Genomic DNA, 26,021 nt, shown 5'->3' with positions numbered 1-26,021 from the left:
TAACTCTCATTACTACCTTACTAACCAGATCTTAACTCTCATTACTACCTTACTAACCAGATCTTAACTCTCCGACCTTACTAACCAGATCTTAACTCTCATTACTACCTTACTCATCAGATATCTAATTATTTACATATGATTTCTCACATCTCACTCAAGTCTCATTACTTACCCTATCTTTTTAACCTTTTCTGATAATTACTGAAATAACTAAATCCTTTTTTTAGTTTAATTCTGATATTAAATTTTTAAAATCTCTTTAATTTTTTGAACTACGCCTTTAATTTGTAATTGCCGATTTCACAGATTTGAACCATTTAATAAAATAACATTATTCAACTTAATCATATCAAACATGGTAGTTTGATTTTCAGATCTACATTTTAAAAACCTCTTTATTACTTGAGTTATACTTTTATTATATAATACCTGAGTTCATAACTGAAAACTCTTAATTAGAGTACAATATTCAACTTAATCATAACAAGATTTGTTGAATTTCAAATTTGATTTATATCTTCCATCACTTAAAACTCTCACAGCTTACAATATAAGCTAAAAAGTATATTTTCATAGTAATAAAATTAATTAATTATTAAATTTTTTACTTTTTCCTTTCCAAAACTAGAAAAAAAGGAAGGGAAAAGGGAAAAAGAAAAAAAAGAAGAGAAAAGAAGAAAAAATAATAATGAGCATATTATATAATTGTGGTCATAGGCCGAGTGGCGTGGAAAGGATGTCGCCCTTCGGGCTCCACCCTTTCCACGCCACGAGGCCCGATTTTTGGCCACTTTTTTGATTTTGGCCGCGTGCCAGCTCCTGGCAGGCGGCCCGCAAAATTGTGCCAGTTTGTACAACCCTAATTCAAAAATCCCTTAATTCCTGAGGATTTTGGAAAAAAGTTTTTACATGAACATGTGTATATTATATGAAGTATATTGATAAGGTAAAAATCAAATTTTATTGCATATTCATCGAGAAAATAAACTAACGAATCCCTCAAAATTGAGAGGGTAATCCTCCTCCTCTTAAATAAACGTACATACGGGTGCACCCTTAATAAAAACCACTAATTTTTAAGGTTATGATCTTAAAAATTTTTGAGGCAAACACAAATCGAAGCACAGTTAAAAATCGATCGTTATTAAGAAAATTGTAATCATAGACTCTTATAAGTGAGTATTTAATGTTATTAACAAAATTATTTTTGAATCAGATTTCAACTCAAATTTGATTTATTGATTTGTTTTTAAAGAGTTCGTGAAAGTAAATTGTTTTTTAAAACCCCAAAGCTATTGTCAGATTTTTTGAATACTAATCTCGTTTAATTAGTCATTGCTATGTATCAATAATGAAGTAATAATAAGACAATTTTAACAGTCAGTAAATATTTTGAATTTGTTCTCAAATTTGAAAAAAGAGTAATGATCGACTTTTCTATTGGAACTAGAATATGATTGGATTATATATTCATGATTGACCTGATTGTTAAAATTCAAACCATTCAAATTAACAAAAGTGACAATAATTTTGTAAATGATCTGTTTTTTCTTTTGTTTTTTAACCCAGACAATTAAATCCTTCGATCTTCCAAATGTATTAGAGTATGAAGATGCGCCCATCTTCGTAAAAGGTATGGATGAATCAACTTCAGATATTTATCAATATTATGAACAAGCGACTACAATCGAAGATAAAGAAATCAGTTCAACAGGAAGGACAAATACATTTTACAAATGCGAATTAACAATTAAAGGCCGAACAAAATTTTCAAATAACTTTGCTTTTGGTGCAGGAGTTACATCCAGCTCTGGTGGCGCCATATTTCTATGCGAAAGTATATTCCAAGCGCATTCAGATTCACCTGATTACCACATAATCTTTGAATCCAATCAAGCTGCTTTAGGTGGAGCCATTTGCGCCAAGGCATCAGCTTTGCTACTTTACAACACCACATTTACATCAAACATGGCGTACAAGCACGGTGGCGCCATTTATTTCCAGTCAACATTCAAACCAACAGAAAGCAGCTATCTTTCTCCACAAATGACACTTATTGCTGGCTGGCTTGAGTTCAGACAAAACATTGCCTCAGAAGTTGGCGGTGCCATAGCTATTTCTTACGCAGTTGAAGTTTACATTGAACTTTCCAAGTTCTACAGTAACAAATGCTCCTTCACGGGTGGTGCCATCTCCACAGCAAACTGCGATTCCCTCAAACTCCACAGGAACTGGTTCGCCTACAATACAGTTAATGCCTCAACTACAGAGTACCGTTTGACTACAGATACTAAGACCAAATTACGCGGCGAGACTATTGGTGACGATTATGCCAATACAGTTATCCCTAATCATCAATATGGAAGAGGTGGCGGTGCAATTTACTTTTTCTCTGACTCCAGGAAGGGTTCATTGCCAAAAGGACCAAAGACTTACGAGCAGCGTATCATCCAATCCTACCACTGCTGTTTCTACAAAGATTCAGCAACAACAACCGGATCATCTTTGGGAGGAGGCGCTGGTAACGAAGTTCTTCTTGATGGCTACATAGAATACGTCACATACGATGACTACATGTACGGAGCAGTCCCAGAAGTCGAGAGAGATGAAGCAATTTCAAAAGTTAATCGTCCTTTGAATGGAAACTGTTCCGTCAACTACTTACAGATGAGAAACACTACATTAGAGCCATGGGGTATTTGCGAAGTAATTACAACCGATTTACCAGGAATTGGAGATGCTCCTAATATTTACAACGAAACGAACATTTCATACATCAATGCAACTGAAACAGAAAATGGAACTGCATATGATATTCCAAATCCAACCAATTTCGTTTACTATGCCACTCCAATTACAAAATTCAACACTCCAATCACACAGAGACAGTACAGATCAGCTGCAACAGTTATTGGTGCTTCGTTGAAGTCAGGAAAGATATTCCCAGGCTCTTATTCCGTTCCTTTACTTTATCCTAATTTCACCATCACAATTCCTAAGCCAACACCTCACGAAACAGTTGCAACGACACCACATAATACTCCTAAGTACACACCTTCACCATCTGACCTCATTATCATTGTCACAGTCGGACCAACACTTAATCCAAACATTCCAGAAGTCCAAGCCAATACAGACACCACCCATAACAAGAAGACCAAATTACTTGGACTTATCCTTGGTATTGTTGGTGGATTACTCGCTCTCATCGCTCTTTCAATCTTCCTATTCTTGTACTTCAGAGAGAAGGATGAATCAACAGAGGATTCGGCCTTGTCACTCCAGGAAGAAACAGTTCTCACCGCTAAGGATCTTTCGTCTGCTGATGTCACGATTACTTATACTAACCCATTATGGACAACAGGTATCACTGAAACTGATGATCCATTCGTCGATGATTTCCAGGAACAAGAGAAAATCGAAAACTTCTTCGAGCAGAAAGATCTCAGATAAACCTGTTCAATATTTTATTTTCATTACTTCAAATGCGATTAAAAATTTTCCATTTAAACTTTTCATACATATTTGTTTATGAACTCTTTTTAATATTTGATTTTTTTTTTGTGAGTATTCATAGAAAAAAATTGAGTAATAGTATTCAATTTATTAATCCCAAAGAAAATACTTTCGGAAACTTATACCATAAATATTCAGTCTAAGGTAGATTTAATTGATCCATATTTATAAGTTTAATCCATGTTTTAAAAAATATCACTATTATTAATAGGTATTAAATGAGTTCCATGCTATAATTAATCACTATGTATAGCTCGTGTGCATCATGATTTGTATCTGTAGTTACATTTAATCATTTTATTCCGATTTTGATGACCTATATTTAAAGATAATATTAATTTTTATTCAATTTTGATAATTGTGCATGTGGCGACTTCATTGAAGAACATGTTAAACTGCTGGAACTTTATTCTCGGGATATGAAATCAGAAAATATGTTTCAAAAGCATCTTCTTTTGAAAATTTATCTTTGTATTGATCGGCTCTATTTGAATTCATATTTATTTTAATAAAAGATGTATGATTTTATTTTTGTCACTTTTCAAAGAATGGAAATAGAATATCTTGCAATTACTCGAAATAATATTATCCTAGCACAAAGTGCTAGTGGTGATGGTGATTTCGATATAGCAATTAATGAAATCCTGATATCAAAAGATCTCTCAAACGAAAGAATGAGAGTGGACAAGTTGGGATATCGATTTTTCATTCTTCATAATAAAAAAGAATTGAATGTTATTGCTGCTTGTGATGTGGATGCTCAAGCAGATCAAGCATTTCGTATTTTAGAAAGCATTCAAAAAACAGTCTTAACATCTTATGCAAACAAATGGGAAGTTTCATCATCGTTTGACCTACAGAGTGATTTTGAACCACAACTAAGAAACACAATTCTTGCGCATTCAAAGACTTTACAAATTCAGCCAACAGAAATCGATGATTCTGACCAAATACTGGCTAATTTGGGAAAGTCAATTGAATCAGATCATAAAAACGCACAGAATGAAAATACATTTACTGAAGTCTCTGAAGCTCATAATTCCCCATCATACACACGTCTAAAGCTTAAATTATTCGTTTCTAAGTACAGATGGATCTTCTTATCAATAATTATCCTTTTCATTCTTTTGATCATTTTAATTATCATGTTTATTACGCCATAATCATAGCATTCATTATAGAGATTGAGTTGTTTGAATAAAAGTTATAATTCTATCATAAATATTCATTTCAAAAATATTTTTTTTTTCTATTTTACTGAAATGAGGAAATTGGAAACTAAAACATACCTTGAAATTACATTTCGCTTATAACTACTTGAGAAACAATGGGTGTCTCTATTTTGTTATTCCGATATTTTATAAGAAATCTATCTATAACAATATGTACGCATCTAGATTTGTGTGCATAGAGAATGTATTTTCAATGAAAGAATATAATGCTATTTCCTTGGGAAAAGAACAATTTGAAATAACATGGGTGATTTTTCACCCAGCCATAAGGATCACACTTTTGAGAGTTTTACATGGCATTTGCCGGCAACCCCTGGGAAATAATTGAGAATAAAATCACCCACGTTATGAAAAATTTGTGCACTTAGAGACTTAAATCTGATGGATACAGTAAAAAATCATACTATATCACTATTTTTATATGATTGCTTTATTTTACCGAGTTATTTATGTTATTTAAAAAAAAAATTATATAAATTATAAAAAAGCCAAATATTTAAATACTGAGGAATTTATTTAGAAGAGTTCGAGATAATAATGAGAAACAAATACAGCGCCAGCGACTAATCCGAGAATAATTTCACGAACACTCCTCTTATTCAGTTGTATCTCCTTGTTCATCAATCTGATGTTGTCTGAATCTCCAACGATGGTTTCGCGTGGGAATTTGTAAAGTGTTTCATATATCAATTGATCAGTAACTTCCTTGAAAGCTTTGACACCGTCCTCGTGTTCTTTGTTGTATTCTACCCATCCGTCGACGAATAGCTTGCTGTCTTTGGCGTTTGCGACAAGTAATTCGTTCCTATATTGTGGCATATCGTCAAAGACTGTAATAATGGCAGATACGTACTTATCCATGCGTGTAATTCTCATTGCTTTCGAAAACTTATCGAAAACTTGTGAAATGTGTGTTGCGCGATTTGTTGACTTATCTCGAACGAGACGATCGATCACTGCGAAGTGGAATGCAGTTACTCTTGGATCGTGGTAATGTCTGAGTGCTCTCATGGCACAATGGGCACCGCAAACGGCTAATCCGCCTAATGATGCTTCTGGGTTAAGGAAAACTGGGCAAAACATCCTAAGAACGAATTTTCCTGTAGGTGGTTTGGCTGAATTTTGGATGACATACGCGTAAATGAATCCAAGAGCTGGAGCGGCGTCGATAAGTTCTTTTCCTTCAAATGTTAAAAGATCTTTTGTAAAAAGATCTGGTTCTCGTGAAAGAACGTCAGCAATTAAGAGAAGTGCGCCTTGTCCATTTTGATTCTTGGATTTTAATCCCTTAATTGTATCAACAAGAAGAGATCTGAGGTCTGGGGATTTGAAAGAAGAGTATTTAGAATAGGCATCATCAAGAACCTCTTGTGGAACGCGGTCATTGTAGCATTGGATTCTTGCTGTTAAGATATCATCGTATTCTTTAACAGTAAGGCCATCATATGTATCGAATTTGTTGTTGTAAGTGCGAGAACTCTTGCCAAAGCTGCGAATAAATGTATCGAAAGCCTTTGCAAGCTCTGGAAGAGTTTTTGCATTTTTAGAAATTTGCTGGAATTTGCCTAAATTTGATTTTGGATCAACTGGTATTTCATGTACTTCCTCTTCCTCCTCGACTTGAGCATCATCGGAGTCTGATTTGAGTGCATTGAACTGGTTAGTTCCTGTTTTCACTTTCGCGTACATTGTCACTTTTTATGGTAGGATATCCTGATTCATGGCATTTTAGTTTTCCTAATTAAATATGTTCTAATGAATATTTTAAATACAAAATTTTGAAGAAATAGATGGAATGCTAAGTGCTTCCAGATTGATTTTGAAGCGAGAATACAGAGTATACAGGGAATTGAGTAGACACCTGATTAAGAACGACTGGCAATCTCTAAATAAGTATTTTAGGAGAAGATGCGAACGAGCAAATATAATTTTTCTAAATATAGCTAATACCCAATAATCAATATAAAACCGATAATGACAATTGGCCATATTAGTAAAATATGATGTTACACTGCCGGATTCTCTATATTCATGAAAATCTAATTGAGATTTTGCCATTTAAATTCATTTTATCTGGTATTAAGCATAGCCAATGCAGCTTATGTAATAATGACTCTAAAATAATCAAAAAGAAAAGCCGATGTCCTTATTTCACATGATGCAAAAATTTGTGTAAAAGATAAACATGAACAAACAGCTCTTTATTATGCAGTAAAAAAATTATAAAGTAATAGCCGGAGTTCTTATTTCACATAGTACACAAATACAATTTTCACACTTAAGTTGTTTCCCTTTAAATGCATCTTTTTGTTTCGTAACAACAACGAATATAAAGGGAAATGTTAAAAAAAACATTTGTTCTTCATGGATAGAAAATATTTTTATTATTTTGCTTTCATTTCGCTGTATGAATCTAAGAAATTTTTGCATTCTTCTTGCTTTTCTGTCCCTTCAATTAAATTGAAAGAAGAAGACATAAACTCAAATAATTCATTACTTACTTCTACGACAGAGTAATATGTTGCAATAAATTTGAGGAAAGAAGAGCAAACATATAAAGAGTTATAACTTTGATTTTGGCATAACTTATATATTTCGAACATTCCTTTGCAGTGTAATTCATCAATTTCAACAAACCCTATTAGTCCGTAAATAATATCGCAAACAATATCAATAACATCAGAATCAAATGTATTTGATGTTTTTTCACATATCAAATCCAATATCAAATTCTCAGTTCCGTTCAATATATCAATATTATGTAACAACAAACTATAAACAAATCTCCAGCCACTTATTCTTTGCAAGCTGAAAGATGAGCCTAAAAACAGTCCAATTTTCTGTAAAACAGTTGAAAATAAATCATTAAGAAACGTAGCACTTTCTGACTCAACAACAGATGTGTAAAAATCTAAACCTAATGATGATAATTGGCTATCATCGCAAAATAGAAAATCATAAAATTTCTCACCAACTAAAGACATCAACATTGGTAAAGGAAAGAAGAAGATTTCGGCAAACTTACAAAACAAGGAATTGCAGCAACAACAAACTTATCATTAACATCAACAACAGAAAAAGTATAGCAAACTCTGTAAACTAAATCTTTGAATGTTTGGCTGTCAGCATTATCACAAACAGTCAAGAAAAATGATCTCAAAGTTCTCAACAATAAAATTACTTCCCATTCAGTAATTTTGTCAAAAAGAGACATAAAAATTGAGGAAAGAGGATCAGGTTGAAGATTGATGTTTTTGAGTATATTCTCCAAACATCGAAGACACGAAACACGTGTTGAAATATCATTTGACATTAAAAATTGAATAACATTTTCAATGGAAAACGATGAAATTTCATTCAAAAATTGAGAGATCTCTGAAATTACATCCATTGCATCTATTGGGTCTTCTTTCATTTTATCAATAATAAACGATATCAGTTGATTTTGGTCATCACAAATGTCAATAATACTTGGAATGGCTCGAAGACTTTTTTTGACATTTTTTTCATTTGAAATTAATTTTGAAATCAATTCAACAGTTTCCTGTGGATGTAAATGAGCCAAATATCTTAGTGATGACATGCATTGGGTCGTGGAATTCGCAATATATATGTTTTTGTTCATATCTAAATTGTTAAACAAAGAAATTACAATTTCTTCAATAAAAGGAAGATTTTCGTTGTCACAAAATATTTCAGCAGCTGCAAATGTTACATTTTCTATTCTGCTGTTCAAAGAATTCAGTAAAAAAACAAAGATTTCTTCATCAATTCTTGAATTTAAAATTTCTCTGCAAATATTGATTGTTTGGAGTATCTCTTCTTCTTGTAGTTCATTGAACTCAATCTGAAATACTGTTGTCGTTAAAATATTCTCAAAAATTTCATTCGGAAATTTTTTTGCAAAAAGTGACAAAATTTTCGAAACGAAAGAAGAATGTTCTGTTGTTAAATGCTGGGAAAGAAGATTTAGTATTGATATATCCAAGTCTATATCTCGTAAGAGAAGTTCGTAGATGAGACTCAAGCCACTTTGGCTTTGTTCTGTTTGTTTTTCGAGGAGATTAAAAATTATTTGAGGTATATCTGGGAATGTATCGATACCAAAGTATTTTAACATATCTGCAAATAATGATGAAACACAGTTGACTAATGGTGAAGGTGATAAATCAAAAAATGGAGCTAAAACTGGGTAAATATTTGTTTTGAAGATTTCTTTTGTAGCATTTTTCGTAAACGCAAAAAATCTGCGCATTAATATAGCTGAAACGCATCTTGATGTATCTGATAAGTCGCCATTTGCAACAGCAGATAATAAATAAAGTGCAATATCTGATTGGCTTTGAAATGATGACATATCTCGGAATATTTCGTTCTGTATATCTTGATCGAAGTCTTGAGATGCATTTAACATCTTGCAGACTTCTTCAACAATGCTTTCATCTAAATCAGTCATTTTTAAGGTAAAAAGTGACAACTATAGTAAAAGTCTTATTTTATTTGACCATTTCCATTGAGTATTAAAATTAGTTTTATTGGAAGGGTATTTCACAAATTTCAATACTAAAAATTTTATGACGACTGCCGTATTTTCATCAAACGGCAATCTCCTTGAATTACTTGAAGATTTTCCTCAATACAATTTGGATATTAATGATTTTAAGATCATTGGAGAGGTTGGTAATGGCGAATGCTCAAAAGTTTTCAGAGCAACACATAATCCAACACTTCGTGAATGTGCAATCAAACAGATTTATGATAAAAACGTTCTAAATGACAATTTTAAGAGTTTTACATCAGAAGTTCGGACCTTAGCTGCTTGCAATAATCCATGTGTTATTAGATTCATTGGATATACATCAGTTCCACCATATTCGATAATCACTGAATATATGCCGAATAATTCACTTGAATCTTTCCTATATGCACCTCACGAAAACAAAAAGAACCTTTTAACAGATACAATTCTCACGGAAATTGCAATTGGTGTTGCTTGGGGTATGCAATATCTGCATTCGATATCAATAATGCATAGACATTTACGTGTTTCAAATGTTTTACTCGATCAAAATTTTATGGCCAAAATTTCGGATTTTGGAAACGCTAGATTTGTAGATGAAAACTCGATTTTAACGAAAATGATTGAATCGCCCATTTACACAGCTCCAGAAGCAGCTTTATCCAATTCATACGATTATAAATCTGATATCTACTTATATGGGCTATTATTGTATGAGTTGTCAGAAAAAGTACGACCATATACAGATATTAAACAATCCGAAATCATAGATTTAGTAATTAAAAAAGGATTACGTCCAAATTTTTCTCAAATTACGCCAGAACCACTTAAGAACTTAATAACAAGATGTTGGTCACAAAATCCAGATGAAAGGCCATCATTTGAAGATATATTTGATGAATTTCACAGCGGAAATGTTACATTTCCAAAAGCAAATCATAATGAAGTGTCAAATTACGCCAAAAACCTAATTCAAATACAGGAAAGTATGGAACCAAAGAAAAATACTATTGATCCTGAAAATGGACCCAAAATTTCCAATAAAATTCAAAAGAAATTCAAATTAAACAGGAAAAAAGTTGAAGAAGCGGACAGTTCATATGAAGAGAACAGTTCAAGTGAAGAGGAAGAAATTAAAGACCCTCAAATTGATGAAGAAGATGAAGAAGACGAAGATTATTCTGATTTGGAGGAAGAAGAAGAAATAGAAGAGAATGACCTTGAAAATATTTGTTCCTGTATCAAGATGCCTGCAATTATGAGAAAATCTTCAATTTTTGATGAAGAAAATAAAATTGAAATAATAAATTACGACAAACTTACTCATCCTGGCTTTAAATCACTACTTCAGCGATACTCAACAACATCCCTCTCTGATTTCGATAAAAATTCCGCTCCAATTTTAGAATATTACCATGAAGGAACTTCAAACGTTATTTTAAGCGTAATTGTTAATTATTCGCTTGATCTGATGAAAGAAAACCCAGAATTCATCAAATTGTTCAATGAAAAAGGTTTTTTTACCAAAATAGAAGATATTCCAGAAGAAATTGCAAGTAGTTTAATTGATTGTTATGGCTGCATTGTTTCCAACATGCCACATTTGTTGAATCAGAATCATGTCCAAACTTTCATCAAATTATTGAAAATAAATCCAGAAAAAATGTTTCCTTTGCTACACAAATACTGTAGTTTGTTTGGTACTCTTGAAAGCCCATGGTTTATTGCTGATATTCCTCTTCATATCCTTCAAGATTTCATAAATACCAAATATGGCGCCGAAATTCTTACTATTTTATACTATTTAGTGACACATTATGAGTCGTATGCATCAGCGAGAAGCTCCCATGTACTCAGTTCGTTCATTATTGGAATTTCTTCCACGGATGTTGAAACAATTTCGGTTTCTTATGATGGAATCATCAATTTAACAAATGATTTCTCATCAATTGACCATACATTGATCATTTCTCATCTGTCAAACGCTAAATTATGGGAGAAATCCTTGAATTTACTGTTAAGAAGCCAAGAAATACCTTATTCTAATGATTTCGTGTCTATTTTGATGTGTCATACATGCGAGAGTCGTTATACATGGCTAATTCTGTTGAGAATTGTCACTTCCAAGCAAGATAATTCTGATTTGATCGTAAAATCATCAGTATGGATGAAAGATTCATCAAAATATCCAAAAGAAGCAACAAAACTGTTCTTGATGCTATTTGTTCATGAAAAATATCGTCAAGAACTTTGTGATTCAGAATATTTTGGAAAATTTATGGAATCGTTGGCATCAAGTCAGGATTATGAATTGTTTGCAACCATAGCATCAATACTGACTAGAATTAACTTGACCAAACAAATTTTTGAAAATTTAGAAAAATATAATTTTACTAAATCATTTGTTGAAGCATCTTTATGCAGCGAAACAAATGAATCTATATTTTCAACACTCATTGTCATTGATAATTTGTGTAGAATCGGTTATAGTGACTCATTTCTTTTGTATTCAGAAAAATTAGTTGAATTATTAACTAATAAATACCTTTATTCGAAAGTAGTGCATGTAATAACATCACTCTCATTCCATAGAGAATGTGCTTGGATCTTTATCCAGCTAGGATTAGTTCAATACTTCGATAAATTGAAACAAGTCCAAAAATTTGGAAATCTTGCAATTACATTCCTTAGAAATATGAAAATGTTGTTGTCTGAATAAAATGTTTTGTTTATATGTTTGCGTTTGAAAAATTATCAAAGAAATCTATTTCATCTCAATTTTTAATTGGAGAAATAATGACACTTTGGATGAAAAGTGAGAAAATTCTTAAAATTCAAAAAATGAAACTTCTTAACTAGATTTATTATAAAATTATATTCAAGCATTGATTCCAAAGTGGCATCCTTAGGACAAAGAAATGTTTCATTATGTTCAATAATATATTACTAATAAATTAACAAATCAATACTGTTTTACTCATGAATTGATATGTTTCGACCAAAAAAAAATGAAACTCAATTGATATGATTGTCATTTTCGCAAGACAAACGTTTTCAGAAAACATATATGTTGTAAACAGAAATTCATCAAAAGTGACACCTCAGAAAAGCTAAAATATTGAATTTTTGGAACTTTTGATAGAGCACGTTTTTAAATATTAATTAAAGTAAATGTATATTTTGTAAAGATTCTTTTTAATAAAAAATAAAATTTTGAAGAAGAACACAAAATCTTCTGAAAAATAATATCACATAAACTCATATTATTTTCTAATATATAACTATTTTATATAAAAATCAAATTCAATGATCTTAAAAGCGAAGGATAAACCCCAAAAATTACGAATATAATGAGTGGGAATATAATGCTTATCTATCATAAAAACATATGAAATATCAACTTTTGCTTTACGCCTAATTTTTGACGACAATTAGCAAAAAATGTTAAATGTTAACACTCAGTCCATTTGAATATGAAAAATAAAATTGACTTTGATTAAATGTTTTTATTTATCATGCAATTCTTCTTGCGACCAAAGATTTGAATAAAAGTTCAAAAAATAAGATAGCTTAAAAAATAATATACGGTAGTGTTTACTAATAGATGAATAGTATATAAATTCTATTAAAATGGATTTGATCCAAAAAAATATATAAAATTTGATCATAAATAAAATCGTTTTAAATTACTTCTTCATTTAAATTATAACAATTATTTTTGGTTTTATATTTTTTTGGATCAAATCCATTTTAATAGAATTTATATACTATTCATCTATTAGTAAACACTACCGTATATTATTTTTTAAGCTATCTTATTTTTTGAAATTTTATTCAAATCTTTGGTCGCAAGAAGAATTGCATGATAAATAAAAACATTTAATCAAAGTCAATTTTATTTTTCATATTCAAATGGACTGAGTGTTAACATTTAACATTTTTTGCTAATTGTCGTCAAAAATTAGGCGTAAAGCAAAAGTTGATATTTCATATGTTTTTATGATAGATAAGCATTATATTCCCACTCATTATATTCGTAATTTTTGGGGTTTATCCTTCGCTTTTAAGATCATTGAATTTGATTTTTATATAAAATAGTTATATATTAGAAAATAATATGAGTTTATGTGATATTATTTTTCAGAAGATTTCATTCTATATGCCTATGAAAAGTACTCTCAAAACTCACTTTTTCCTAATTATAATTAAATCTAGAATATTGTATTATGCTTAGTATTATTTCATTTTTCTCATTCAATTTAGAATTTACAAATGTCAAAAAATTGAGAGCTGTCACTTTTGATGAATTTCTGTTTATTACATATATGTGTCAGCTTCTGAGATTTATTAGATTCTTAGTCATGTATTTAAAAAAAAATAAAATAAAAGACAGCATTTTTTCTGAATGAGCATTGATTATCAAACATTGGCGACCAACGTTTCACAGTGGTGTAGCAATGATGATTTCTTCGAATTGCGCACAACTAAACAGCTTTGTACATTACTTGATTATGCAAAACTTTCAGTTCAACAATTTAATGAAATCTCAACACGAATTCAAAAATATTTTGAAAATGCAGCATATACATATCAATTTCAACAACAATACATCCGAAGCTTTCTCTGCTTTAGATTCAATTTCACAAATATTCAAATTTCAATTTATATCAGATCTTAAATCAGTATTACAATCTAGTCAATCATCTTCTCAAAGTGAAGAAAGAATAAATAAATTAAAAAAGATTCAAGAAGAAAGAATAAATAATATAAAAATAAATATGAAAAGCGCTGATCGTGAGGAAAGAATTCATAGAATATATCATTTAAAGAAAAATATAATTACGTTCAGCGATATAGATCCGTATTTTTCCCAAGTGAGCGGGGTATCTCTAATCCCAGCTCTATCGTCCTCCCAGTGTCAGTTTTTAATATAAAATCCAAAATTTTTTAAAAAATAAAAATTTCGAGAAATTTTTCTAGCTTTTTTTCTTTGATTTCAATAATTCAAAATAAATTTTGGAGTAAAAAGACACTATTTAATGAAATTCATATGAGTGAATGTGGATAAATACTCTCAAAACATACAATTTATATATTTTTTCTTTATATTATCAACTAATTAGTGATAATTTTTTTTTGAATCAGATTTTTTTTCATTAAAAATATAATATATAACGCAATAATGATGTACACATACGCATCTACACATCAAAATATAAAGTTTGTTTTGGTCTGGGCACCCCAACCCAAAATTCTAAAAAAATTGAATAAAATTGAATACTTGGGGCTGGGATACCCAGCCCGAAACCGAATTGATTTTTTTGAATTAAAGAATATATTTACGTATTTATAATATATATGTGATGTTTATAAAAAATACTAAATTTTTGTAAAAAAATTCAATTTATTCAAAACGGAGATAAAGTGATCACTTCATTAATAGGATCAGCGATCCTACTAAATGGTGAGAATGCCACTAGCTAAAAAGGGAGTCCTTGGAGCTCTTGATCTCTTGTCAGTAGAGTCCATAATGAGGCATGGCATCTACTGATTAGAGATCAGAGCAATCCTACCTTACCTTCAGGAGCTACAAAGCTCCTAATCGTTACGAGAGGGAGCCTCGGAGCTCCTGAAGCTCATCAGCAGAGGATATTTACCATTTGGGCCTCTTTTGATGAAAGATACGAAGCCCATCTACGAACCAGGAGCTCCAAAGCTCCTAATCCTTACGAAAGGGAGCTTTGGAGCTCCTGAGTCTTCATCAACAGAGTCCCAGTTGATAAATATCCTATGCTGATGAAAGATGCGAAGCACATCTTCGAACCAGGAGCTCCAAAGCTCTTATTCCTTACGAAAGGGAGCTCTGGAGCTTCTGAAACTCCTCCTATTATAAAATAGGACAGTTTTCTTCTGAGGCTTCTCATCAAATCTAAGACTTCAGAAGAAAGCTGTCCTATCCGTGTATACTTATATTCTGATGGACTACAAGTGTACAACTTTAAGGCAGAGATTATCCGAGGCCTCTCATCAAATGAGGGACCTCGGATAATCTCTGCCTTAAGTAGTCAAATAGCTTTTCTGACTATTCAGGGACAAGAGAACAAGAGTTGGAATACTCTAAGGCAAGGTTCTTCCGAAATCTCTCATCGAATGAGAGACTTCAGGAGGACCTTGCCAAATCCTTGAACACCGATATCCTTGGAACCGAGCTAGGACCAAGGAGAAGTAGTGTGCTATAGCGCACGATGGCAATCTCGGAAATACTTATATTGCCACATGCACAATATCTATTCAGCCTGACTCCTATATACAAGAAGTCAGGCAGAATAGATATTGTGCATATGATTTGCAGAACTCTCATATATATAAATTTTTGTTATCCAAAAAAGGTGACACTTTGGGTGTATCGTCCATCCCAGGGATGCAAAATTCACATCACCTTGTATCTATATTCAGCGATCTCAAAAAACTCTACGAAATTCTTGATGAAGCTGTTAGATTTGAAGATATTACCACTTTGAAATATGCTATAAATAACAAAATGACTAATTTAATTGAGCCAAAAAGAAATAATTTGAATTTTATTATATATGCAGCAAAAGAGAACAATCTGAACTTTTTTATAGGTTTCAATAAACTTGGTCTTTATAAAGATTTGGGTCAATCAGAGCGGATTCTTTTGGCATTTTGCGAAAATGGAAATCTTGATGGTGTCAAATTTGCATCTCAATTTGTTGATTTCAAATCTTCTGAAAATGCATCAACGCAACTCTTAATTGCAGCCAATAATTTCGATTTTCGTATATGTGAATTTCTTTGCTCTCAACCAGGAATAAGAAAAAATATTAAAGACAATACAAATAAAACGCCCTACGATATTGTTAAAAATTCTAGTAAATACAATGATCTTCTTGACATGTTAGAGATTCGAAAGGACTTCAAAATGCTAAACTTACAGTCATTCTTGGCATTATTTTCTCATCAATCTCGAAGTCTTAAAGTGTGGCCGGTTTTCGTAGAGGCCATTTTAGGTTTTACTGATGATGAATTGCTGAAATTATTAAAATTCATCACTGGAAGTAAAACATTTAAGCCCGATTTGCTTTTAAAGCTTGAAATAAAATCGATATCTGATCATGATGAAAACGAATATAGCAATCCAATTTCTCATACATATAGCAATACATTAGAATTGAACCCATTCAAATCTCCTGAAATCTTAGGAGAAAAGTTGAAAGTAATAATCGATATGTAAAGTGATGGTTAAAGTTATGTGAGATCCCTTTTGGTGATATGAATTGGACATATTTTGTTAACATTGGTGATGTCTCTTTGTCACAAAATTATTAAGGGAGTATGTTTGAATATTTTCATTAATCACTGAAATTTGAATTGCGGAAATATATTTTGGACCCAGAGTGCTTCAAATATAGCAGTGGTTCGAATGATACTAACAGTCAATGTCAACAAAATTGCGTAAATCTCCTTCAATTACCCAGATTTTCCTTACTTTTACCACCCCTCTAAAGCTGGGGACACCGCCTATCGTTGGGAGTAGCTATTAAATAGAACCACCAAGGGTATTTTTCGAACTGCCGGTGTAGTGGAAACATCCGACATAATGATTCATTATGCCAAGGTTTGATTCCCATTTATCCAATTTTTTTTTTTGGATCATGAATTTTTTTTTGGGTCACTATAAGATTTGTTTCATGTTCTAAATCTGCTGCATATGTAATCTATTTTTATTTACCTATTTTTTAAAAATCTATTGGATTGCCAAATTTGAATATATTTAAAATCATAAAAATCCAAAAAAACTATAAATATATGTTTTATGCATAGTGCCGATACTCAAATATCAAATTACTTAGATCCATGAATAATATCCGAATTTTTTTTCTTCAAATTAAACTTCAAAACTTCTTGCAATCTTATTCTTCATCAATTGTAAATTTTTAAAACCATTTTTTAAAATAATTTTGCGTAAATTTTATTCTCATGTTGTTTTAATCGAAAATTGATACATTTTCAAAAAAATAATATTGACTTATGAAATTCATTTTTAAGGTGAAATAGTATTGTTTTTATTAAAGTATATGAATAATATATAAAAAATTAATGAATAATATAAGCAGATTTTTAGTTTACAAAACAAATATGAGCAATGCAATTTCAAACTTTTGCTGGCAATTTCGATATTGCTCAAGTTTGTAGTATTTGTGATACCTATAACATCGGCTTAATCAAAATTCGATTTTTCTTATGAGTTATTGAGAAAATTTGATTGCAATGAGAAGGATTTCGACGTTTTTGATAAACTAAGAGCTGAGCTTTAGGGGTTCAGTTCATTTATGGCTGTAGTTTGATGCGTAGATCTCTTTTTTATTGTAAATTCTTTCAGCATGGAGATCGAGAATGAATCTTTTGAGAACTTTATGAGTTTTTACACCCGTAAAGAGGTCCTTCGAGGAAAGATAGTCCAGACTACATGAAGATGTGGGTTAACCAAAAAAATCCGATGGTTTCCCCATATTCATGTAGATCTTCGAAAAAATGAGCACCAAAAAAGCCAAAAAAATAGGCTTTTTATTGGATTTGTACACTAGATAAATAATCTATTTAGGATCTGACACTCTTTTTAGCCAGAGATATGAGGTCCTTTCTAGGAAAACGATCTATTCATCCATAAAAAAAATGAATTATCGTTTTCCCCAGAAATTACATGGGGAGTGGTAAAAGTAAGGAAAATCTGGGTACTTTCATATTGCTTCATTTTAATAATATAGAGCAAAAATTGAAAACTTCTCCCCTCATATATTCTCAATTGAATATGATTTAAGCTTCCATATCCATATCAAACAATTTTGAGAAATCTATCAATTTATAGGAATATTCTTATTGCAATATATGCCAGTATGGGCTCATGTATATAATTAGAATAATAACACCAACTGAACGCAAATCTATCTCGTTGGAAAAGGAAATTTAGGATCACATGAAGCCTTAAATTATCTTTTAATAAAAAGCCTTATAATTTAAATAAATTACTACCAAATCAGATTAATTCTACATTCGTTGATGTTGAAATTTTTAAGGGAGGCTTCCGACCAGAAAGCCCTCTCAATTTTTTGTGATGTTTACACCAAAAGTGAGATTCGTTAAGCGTTTTTCTCGTTGAATATTGAGTTTCCCGGATTTTAAGTTATTCATAAAGCTTCTCTATATTATACCCTATCTACTGATATGATTATTTTTGAAAAATCTCTTAAATCGACCTGCACTGAATTTTTTAGGGAAAATTCGAAATTTTCTAGGCGTTTTCTGTAACGTTTTTTTACGGAATAAAATCCGAAAAATAATTTTTTGAAGAATCATTTGGGTAGAATACTTATCGAAAATTATATTTATTATAATTTTGGTCGATAAAAATAAGCGGATTCAAAACTGGCAAAAACCCTTTCGGCAATTTGTGGACGATTCCGAACCCCCTCATTTTTGAAATTTAATAAGAAAAATAGAATCTTTATTAAATATAGATTTTAAAAAACTTGGTTATAAATTACGAAATTTTCTCACTTGGGCTAAAAAGTGACAATTTGGTCGGAAGCCACCCTTAACTTTTGTTCCAGATTTGTAACTCCTTTATTTATGCAATATTTACAGAATCGGAAAAATGTGTGAGATCCAAGAAATTTTCCTTTCTCTGAGTTCTATCGTTAGCACTTTTCAATTTTTTGAAAACGAATTTCCCAAGATTTCGCGGAAATCATTCTCCGCCTAAAGCGCAGTTGATGACCGCTATGCAACGTCATTACAAGCTTCGTGACCAACAACCACAGCAAAATCCAAATGAAAATCCAACAGACGTAACAAAAGTTGCAATTTCAGTAATGGAAGAAAATCAACGATTGCGAAAAGAAATGGAGGAGCTTAAAAATCAGAGAATTAAAGAAATTGAAACTATTTGCGATGATCAAAAAGATGGAACTTTCGATACGGATCCAAAATCGCTTTTAGAAAAGATGGCGAGGACATCAATGTATACAGATGACTTTATCAAGTTGAAAGAAACAGAAATTAAAGAAGAAGAGGATAAACATGAAGAAGAAGAAAATAACGATCTCTTTGACGGAGAAGATGAAGAAGACTACAAAACACAGCTTGAAAAAGCAAATGAAACCATATCACAATTACTATCAATTATATCGGAAAAAGATGAAATAATAAATGAATTGCATAAACAAATAGAAGAATTGAAGAAACCTAAGCAAGAAGAAAGTTTCGCACCTCAGAAGCGTGTAATTTTGGAAGAAGACAGTATTTCTTCGCAAGTTTCTTCAAGATCTCGAATTCCAAGGCCAGCGCCTTCTAAGTCATCAACCCCTAAGCCTTCAAAACCTGAACAGAAATTTGCTTCGAAGTCACCAAATAATCGAAGAACGAGAGCCCCTCAATTTGATGAATAAAGACTGTTTGTATAGAGTAGGTTAGAATTATTGATCTAACTGTTATTATATGGAAATGTTTAAATAGAGAATACCTGGCAATTTTTTTATTGTTATGATGAATTTATTGAACTTCTGGTAATGTTATTAAAAGATCAAGTTGTTACCTCCTAGTATGCTCTTTGGTGCGATGCAAATAGTAATTTAGAGGAGTAACAAAACTTTCAGAAATAAATTTTTAGGATTGAAGGGTTTTTCGTTGTTGAATATCATGTCACAAATTTGTTATTATATAGTCTGCAAGATTTTATATAAGTTTGGTCGTGTTGGAGAACATAATTGAAAATTTTGAGCGGAGCAGCGAAAATTTGTCTAAATGTTTATTACATAATTTATTTGTAATAAAATTTTGTGAAACTCTCTCAACACAAACGGTTTAGTAAATTCTGAAATTGCGCTGAAATTGAATGAAAATCTTCACATTAATTTTAAATGATTCGTTTAGAATTACTTGTAGATCAATATTTTCGAAATTTTATAAATTTTTGTATTTTCGGAAAAGTGGCGCTGGACGATAAACATACTTTGAAAACGAAAATACACACGGCTGATGACGAGATACTCATGGAATCGCGTGATTCCTCGCATTTTACGGATACATTTTATGATTGGTTAACAGAGAACACGGATATTGTACGTTATCTTCAAATTGATTCATTGAATATTCCGAGAGATCCTGTTGCGTACGATATATTCCTAAAAGAGAAAGAATCTTCGCAGTTATTGATATTGTCGGCAATAACAAACTTTTTAAATCTTACAATGCGTCGTCAAAAACCAAAAAAAACTTTAGACTTTCCGCCACCTCCACCAAATTCATCTAAATCAGTAGAGATGGCTACAAGAGAAATTAAATTTCTTCAGCAGGAAGAATATGATATTCTCAATGAGAATTTCAATAATGCAGTCAACAAGTTAACTTCATTAATTGACTTTCTCGCACAGTCCCATGCTATCCCTGCCAAAGTCAAGATCACAATATTAACTGAAGAATTATTCAGAGATCTTCAGTCGAAGCCCAAAAAAGCAGAATACATAAAAAATCAAACAGAGTTTAAGATCGCAAATCTTTGCATGCTTTACCAGAACGATGCGGATTCACAGGCCCCTGATGATACGCTTTTATATATATTCGGTCTTTGCATCCCGAGATTTAATCACTCGGTTCACTTTTTAGAATTAAACTCTCAGCAAGATCGTTTCAACAGATGGCTGTTTTCGCCAACAAATCCGATTGATTACAAAATTACAGAATTTCTCGAAAACTTTTCAAAATTACCTCGAAGAGACTTCACAAATCAAGTATTTAAGCTCTTTGGATTCTTAAAGGAACAATTTCCACAAAAGGATCCAATTCTGGGCTCGATTTTCGTAATTATGTTTATTCGTGCAATTTTTGATGCCTGCATCGCAATTAACTACGCATACTTTTTCCCGCATTCAGAATCGCGAGCATATACTATAGTATCGAAAATCCAAATGAAAGACATAAATCCTCCAAAAGAATTTTTACCGATTTTCAACGGAGAAGAAATTGCTAGAGATGTATTTATGCGAGACCCAAGATACAGATCAGCAGGAACCCACGTAACTGCAGCTTTCTTTCAGACAAACCCTTTAGATGCCTTATTTGAAATTCACTTAGCGTTAAAGGATATGCATGCAGGATTAGCATCAAGGAGGAAACCAAATGAAGGTCGCCAGGTATTACCTTTCGAAACAATCTTTACATTATTTTTCGGCTCATTACTTACGGCAGACTTGCCAGACCTTGAAGGTTTGGTCAAGTTTATTGTTGATTTCGCGCCTGCTGGTAGGCTGGCTCCAGAATTTCAATACGCGCAAGTTACGATGAACGCAGTTCTCGCACAATTCGAAACTTTCTTATCAGAAAAAGCTAAGTCTGTTTAGATTTTGTTTATAGAGTTTTATTTATTATTTATTTTTTGTTTTGTTATTATTTTTGATAAATATTGAATATATTTATTTGTTATGCATTTAAATTAACCGCTTATTTTTCAGTGCTGGGTTCTTTCTTGTTTCATTTTTCATTTTGGGCGAATATATCATTCGCAGGATTATTATGCTCAGAACTAAGATTTAAACTGATGGCAAACGAATTACAATTCTATAAAACTAACAACATTCAGAATAGATTACAAATCTAAGCTAAATAAAGAACATTTATTTTTTACTTTTTTAGATTTTATAAATTAACATGAAATAGTGAATTTTCACATCATCTGTGATAGAACCATATAATAAAGGAATTTCAAAATTTATTTTATTTTCAAATTTTTGATATAAAAATTTGTAAATTTCAAAAGCAATTTTGCATTTTTGAGGAAGATTTGGAGAAAATTTAAAAATTTAAATAGCAAAATGAGTTTTATTTTAGATTTAGATTTATTTTTATTCTTATTTTCAATTAAATTCCATAAACTTTTTTAAAAGTGACAATAATTTATTTCTAAAATATCTTTCACTGGGAAAATTATCCTTAAGTCAACCTGTACCAGGACTAAGTTCAAAATCATATTTTATTAAACCATGTAGATATAAAAATGCTTATGGAACAAACTGGTTACTTCTATCTCATCATGATTCTACAAAAAATTATTTTTTTGGAAGGGATAATTGCTGCTACAGCACAAAGAACGAAGATATATATTCGATTGTAAGTGGATTCGACTACAATTCTATATTAAAAAAGCAAAAATATATAAAATTACTATTAGAATATGATCAAATTCCATCGTATCAAGTATGGCGACAAAATATTTCTTTGATGTCAAATGACAACTATGAATATAAGTTCATTGATGGACAGGAATGGACTTATTTTCATGGATTAATGTATTCTGGAGAATCTGGTTGCCTAGATTATAATGGAAATTCATCAGATACATGGCACTATAGTATTGGAACTTTCGACAGATACTATGGGGACTATTTTCCAGGTCCTTATTTTAATGGTATTTGGTATAATGTTAAATACGTAGATTTATGGATTGAAAGACCATCTAATATCAACTCATACATATTTGATCGATGCCATCTGCAAAATAGTTTGAGTAATTCTATCTTTTTGTTAATTGTTGAGTAAAAGCTCGAAAATCTAAGAACTTTGTGTGCAACCTGAGATTTTATTGCAATTATATGCTCTTTGGTCGTAGGATATGCATGTGAGTTTGCATTTTAAGTTTTAATGAAAACAATATAATCAAAATTTAATGACTTTGCAACGAAATATTTGTTGTACATCATATGGTTTAACTAATTGATATTGCCGAATACTAACCTTTAGCAAACTTGATTTTTCAATTCAAAAATTATCATGAACGCATTCTATTATAAGTTTAATATATTAACGCAAATGATGAATTTTAATTTCTTGCAGGTCTGCTCTCAATTTTTTTCAATCGCAAAAAATTTTCAAAAATACGAACCAATTTATATTTTATTCAAGAGTAATGCTATTTTTTGAAAAATCCGTTTTTTTAAAATCCGATTTGAATTGTTTACGTTTTCTTTGAAAAATTTACACCGGCCATGATTCAACCACATAAATACAGACTATTACTATTAGTACCTTGAAATATCTCGTTTTTTGCAAAAAATTAATAATGCTTTCCCAATCTTCATCCAATACTTCGACATCTACATCGACTAGTTTGGATGCAACGAACAATAAATATCATGGATTACTAACTATATCCAGGATAAGCGTTATTAAGCATATTGTTTATGATTTTTTCTCGTTTTTTAATTCAATAGCGCACCCATCAATAATTTATGCATTTATTATTAATGCATGGCGCACAATACAATGGGCTGGCCCATCAGTAATTCCAGAAAGCTCAACTTTATACCCATCAAAAACCGTAGCGCAAATTCTAACAGATGCTTTTTCATTCTTCTTCAGAATTGTGCCTGCTTCGATTAAAGGAGAAGAATTCATTTACTACGCAATCATTGCTCTCGTTCTTTTTTACACTTTTTGTCTCATTTTAATTGTTACTATCTATATTTTCAACAAGAATGGCAAAATCAGCAATGGTGTAGCTATAGCTTTCTATTTCATATTTGATGGCATCTGGTATTTAATTACTCCAATTGCATTCACTCAATGTGGCCACAGAATCGGATATACATTTATACAGAACGAGGATGTCAAAGATGTTGCATCTTGGGTCTTAATTATCCTACTTCTCATATCTTTATGCGTATATTATTTCATCACGGCTTATTAATCGTCCGTAAGCATATCTTACAGAGTTATAACTTTTGGAGCATTCGATCCAAGATTAGAACGTTATTTCCTTATTGTTCCTGGTTTTTTGGGCTTTTTAAGTGGATTATGTCCTTATCTACCAAAAGTTGGTCGATACATTGTCTATGCCATCATGATTCTTCTTTACATCGATGGGATACTTGCTATTTGGTTAATGGCTGGTTTTACCCAAACAATTTGGAATTCAGTTCTTACAGCAGCTTCTATCGTTGCTATCATCAGTACAATTGTTGCATGGATATATGATTACAAACAGAAAGCTTATCCAGTCATAATTATCTTCTGTCTTGTTTTAATTTTCTTTGTTTTAATTGGAATCGTCCAAATCATTAATAACTATCTTACTGTTAAGGCATTTACACTCCTTGATGAATATTACGAGAACAAATCCTTGTATCAAGAGAATCAGCCTGGATTCATGAAATGTTATTTCATGGCAACGCGAGGATTAGTTTGTGCACATCCCAGCGTCATCGGGTGCGATCATATGCACAATATGCTGCAGTTATACCCAAAGAATGTCAACGCCTGGGTATTTTTCGCAAGAATGTTGGCAGCATTTCCAGAAGAAAACAATAAATTGTTATGGGTTGACGACCAAATAAGACATTTACACGCCCATAGCATTTACATGAGCCATTTGAAGGCACAAATCATGTTTTTGGCCAGATCTCGTGAAACTGCTATGACACATACCCTCAAAAAGAAGGTTAATACACTCCAAAAGGACATACAGTCTACAAAGAACAAACTGAGGCACTTCTGGGAGTGCGTTATCCAAGGAAATACTGATGATCTGGAAATAGCTTCAGCAGCAGCCAGAAAATCAGTAGAAAAGACAGAATCTAACATCAACCACCTCAATAGGATATATAGAAATAACCAATATGTCGCTCGTTTGTATTCTAGATTCTTAATTCACGTAAAAGGTAACAGAATCGCATATAACGAGTGGCATTCCAACATTGAGAAGCTGAAGAATGGTCAGACAATCGTTCCAGACTACGCACAGATGGATACAATCCAACTTTTCCCTTTAATTTTGAATTCAACTACACAGCAATCGAATACAGAGATGATTGGTGGATTATTTGGAGAATCTACAAGTATGCCATCCATTTCATCATCAAGTTGCCACGTAATTGACAATGATGAGGAAGAAAATAATTTATTGTTGACAATTAAGAACTCTGTTACCACGATGTCCATTCCTTCCATCAGGAAAAGTATCATTATGATAACTATTGTCTCTCTTCTTATCTGTGTCCTGTTTTTCCCGATTATGGTTACAATTTTCGTTACTCTTTCGACCAAATCCTTCTCCAAGATCGCTATTATTTCCAATTGTTCCCAGATCAACACAGATATCACCCACATGGTCATTCTTTCCCTCTCAAATTTGGTCCAATCCGCCGAATACTATCCAACTTTCCCAAAGTACTTACTGAAATTGTACATGGAGCAGAATGCTACTTCAATGGGCGGTCTCACTGATCAACCATCGATGTTGAAATATATTATTGCAGATTCGGGTGATATGATCACCAATATCCGCAAACTCAATGACATGATGGATGAAAGTGAAGAACTCGCCAAAGCGCAAGCACTTCTCTTCCAAAACGTCCTTTCAGTAGAGACAAGTCGTAGTTTAGGCGGAGCAGGAACAGGCAGAGGTGGCGGAAGTGGCGGAAGAAATAGTACTCGACCTGGCGGAAATAGTACTCGTCCCAGTGGAAATTGGAATTCAAGAAATCAATGGGTAACCAACAATTACAGTGCAGAAACATTAATTGTTTCATTGGGATTAGATGCAAGTACATTAGTAGATACCATGAATGAATCAGAAGCCAAAGAGTATCTACAGAGTAGTACATTAGGTAACAATAACAGATTCCTTGCTGCAATATAAAAAGCAATTTTGGCAGCACAAATTTACATAAAAACTGACA

The 26,021-nt window shown here is 31.8% G+C and overlaps 12 protein-coding genes across 12 annotated transcripts, besides 5 other annotated features; 9 read left to right on the top strand and 3 right to left on the bottom strand.

The window, feature by feature from the left end:
• Nucleotides 1-1,530: 1,530 nt before the first annotated feature.
• TVAGG3_0967940 (bifunctional inhibitor/lipid-transfer protein/seed storage 2s albumin superfamily protein family) lies at nucleotides 1,531-3,526 on the top strand (the record flags this gene model as incomplete). Its single annotated transcript, XM_001328581.2, has 1 exon — nucleotides 1,639-3,456. The coding sequence occupies one exon, from the start codon at nucleotides 1,639-1,641 to the stop codon at nucleotides 3,454-3,456; it is 1,818 nt and encodes a 605-aa protein (XP_001328616.1).
• Nucleotides 3,527-4,067: 541 nt separating this feature from the next.
• TVAGG3_0967930 (SNAP receptor protein) lies at nucleotides 4,068-4,730 on the top strand (the record flags this gene model as incomplete). Its single annotated transcript, XM_001328582.1, has 1 exon — nucleotides 4,068-4,682. One exon carries the CDS (start codon nucleotides 4,068-4,070, stop codon nucleotides 4,680-4,682), a length of 615 nt encoding a protein of 204 aa, XP_001328617.1.
• Nucleotides 4,731-5,238: 508 nt separating this feature from the next.
• TVAGG3_0967920 (uncharacterized protein) lies at nucleotides 5,239-6,575 on the bottom strand (the record flags this gene model as incomplete). The annotated part of the gene is made up of 1 exon (XM_001328583.2): nucleotides 5,268-6,440. One exon carries the CDS (start codon nucleotides 6,438-6,440, stop codon nucleotides 5,268-5,270), a length of 1,173 nt encoding a protein of 390 aa, XP_001328618.1.
• Nucleotides 6,576-7,135: 560 nt separating this feature from the next.
• Nucleotides 7,136-7,735, bottom strand: TVAGG3_0967910 (uncharacterized protein; the record flags this gene model as incomplete). Its single annotated transcript, XM_001328584.1, has 1 exon — nucleotides 7,136-7,735. The coding sequence occupies one exon, from the start codon at nucleotides 7,733-7,735 to the stop codon at nucleotides 7,136-7,138; it is 600 nt and encodes a 199-aa protein (XP_001328619.1).
• TVAGG3_0967900 (armadillo (ARM) repeat-containing protein family) lies at nucleotides 7,735-9,207 on the bottom strand (the record flags this gene model as incomplete). The annotated part of the gene is made up of 1 exon (XM_001328585.2): nucleotides 7,735-9,207. The coding sequence occupies one exon, from the start codon at nucleotides 9,205-9,207 to the stop codon at nucleotides 7,735-7,737; it is 1,473 nt and encodes a 490-aa protein (XP_001328620.1).
• Nucleotides 9,208-9,325: 118 nt separating this feature from the next.
• Nucleotides 9,326-12,015, top strand: TVAGG3_0967890 (protein kinase protein; the record flags this gene model as incomplete). Its single annotated transcript, XM_001328586.1, has 1 exon — nucleotides 9,326-11,989. One exon carries the CDS (start codon nucleotides 9,326-9,328, stop codon nucleotides 11,987-11,989), a length of 2,664 nt encoding a protein of 887 aa, XP_001328621.1.
• A 323-nt stretch (nucleotides 12,016-12,338) lies between these two features.
• Nucleotides 12,339-12,376: a mobile genetic element.
• Nucleotides 12,377-13,553: 1,177 nt separating this feature from the next.
• Nucleotides 13,554-13,590: a mobile genetic element.
• Nucleotides 13,591-14,848: 1,258 nt separating this feature from the next.
• Nucleotides 14,849-15,154: a mobile genetic element.
• Nucleotides 15,155-15,175: 21 nt separating this feature from the next.
• Nucleotides 15,176-15,246: a mobile genetic element.
• Nucleotides 15,247-15,691: 445 nt separating this feature from the next.
• TVAGG3_0967840 (ubiquitin protein ligase protein) lies at nucleotides 15,692-16,786 on the top strand (the record flags this gene model as incomplete). The annotated part of the gene is made up of 1 exon (XM_001328587.2): nucleotides 15,692-16,525. The coding sequence occupies one exon, from the start codon at nucleotides 15,692-15,694 to the stop codon at nucleotides 16,523-16,525; it is 834 nt and encodes a 277-aa protein (XP_001328622.1).
• Nucleotides 16,787-18,367: 1,581 nt separating this feature from the next.
• Nucleotides 18,368-18,886: a mobile genetic element.
• Nucleotides 18,887-19,014: 128 nt separating this feature from the next.
• On the top strand, nucleotides 19,015-20,147 carry TVAGG3_0967820 (uncharacterized protein; the record flags this gene model as incomplete). Its single annotated transcript, XM_001328588.1, has 1 exon — nucleotides 19,065-19,739. The coding sequence occupies one exon, from the start codon at nucleotides 19,065-19,067 to the stop codon at nucleotides 19,737-19,739; it is 675 nt and encodes a 224-aa protein (XP_001328623.1).
• A 150-nt stretch (nucleotides 20,148-20,297) lies between these two features.
• Nucleotides 20,298-21,909, top strand: TVAGG3_0967810 (uncharacterized protein; the record flags this gene model as incomplete). Its single annotated transcript, XM_001328589.2, has 1 exon — nucleotides 20,343-21,689. The coding sequence occupies one exon, from the start codon at nucleotides 20,343-20,345 to the stop codon at nucleotides 21,687-21,689; it is 1,347 nt and encodes a 448-aa protein (XP_001328624.1).
• A 156-nt stretch (nucleotides 21,910-22,065) lies between these two features.
• Nucleotides 22,066-23,006, top strand: TVAGG3_0967800 (uncharacterized protein; the record flags this gene model as incomplete). Its single annotated transcript, XM_001328590.2, has 1 exon — nucleotides 22,567-22,884. The coding sequence occupies one exon, from the start codon at nucleotides 22,567-22,569 to the stop codon at nucleotides 22,882-22,884; it is 318 nt and encodes a 105-aa protein (XP_001328625.1).
• Nucleotides 23,007-23,404: 398 nt separating this feature from the next.
• Nucleotides 23,405-24,031, top strand: TVAGG3_0967790 (uncharacterized protein; the record flags this gene model as incomplete). Its single annotated transcript, XM_001328591.1, has 1 exon — nucleotides 23,405-24,031. One exon carries the CDS (start codon nucleotides 23,405-23,407, stop codon nucleotides 24,029-24,031), a length of 627 nt encoding a protein of 208 aa, XP_001328626.1.
• Nucleotides 24,032-24,226: 195 nt separating this feature from the next.
• TVAGG3_0967780 (guanylate cyclase protein) lies at nucleotides 24,227-25,981 on the top strand (the record flags this gene model as incomplete). The annotated part of the gene is made up of 1 exon (XM_001328592.1): nucleotides 24,227-25,981. The coding sequence occupies one exon, from the start codon at nucleotides 24,227-24,229 to the stop codon at nucleotides 25,979-25,981; it is 1,755 nt and encodes a 584-aa protein (XP_001328627.1).
• Between the last annotated feature and the right edge of the window lie 40 nt (nucleotides 25,982-26,021).

The sequence above is a fragment of the Trichomonas vaginalis genome, chromosome I, assembly GCF_026262505.1.
Source record: "Trichomonas vaginalis G3 chromosome I, whole genome shotgun sequence".
Classification (NCBI taxonomy): Eukaryota; Parabasalia; order Trichomonadida; family Trichomonadidae; genus Trichomonas; species Trichomonas vaginalis.
Note: the sequence above shows the minus strand (reverse complement) of the source record. Positions and strands in the feature narration are given on the sequence as shown.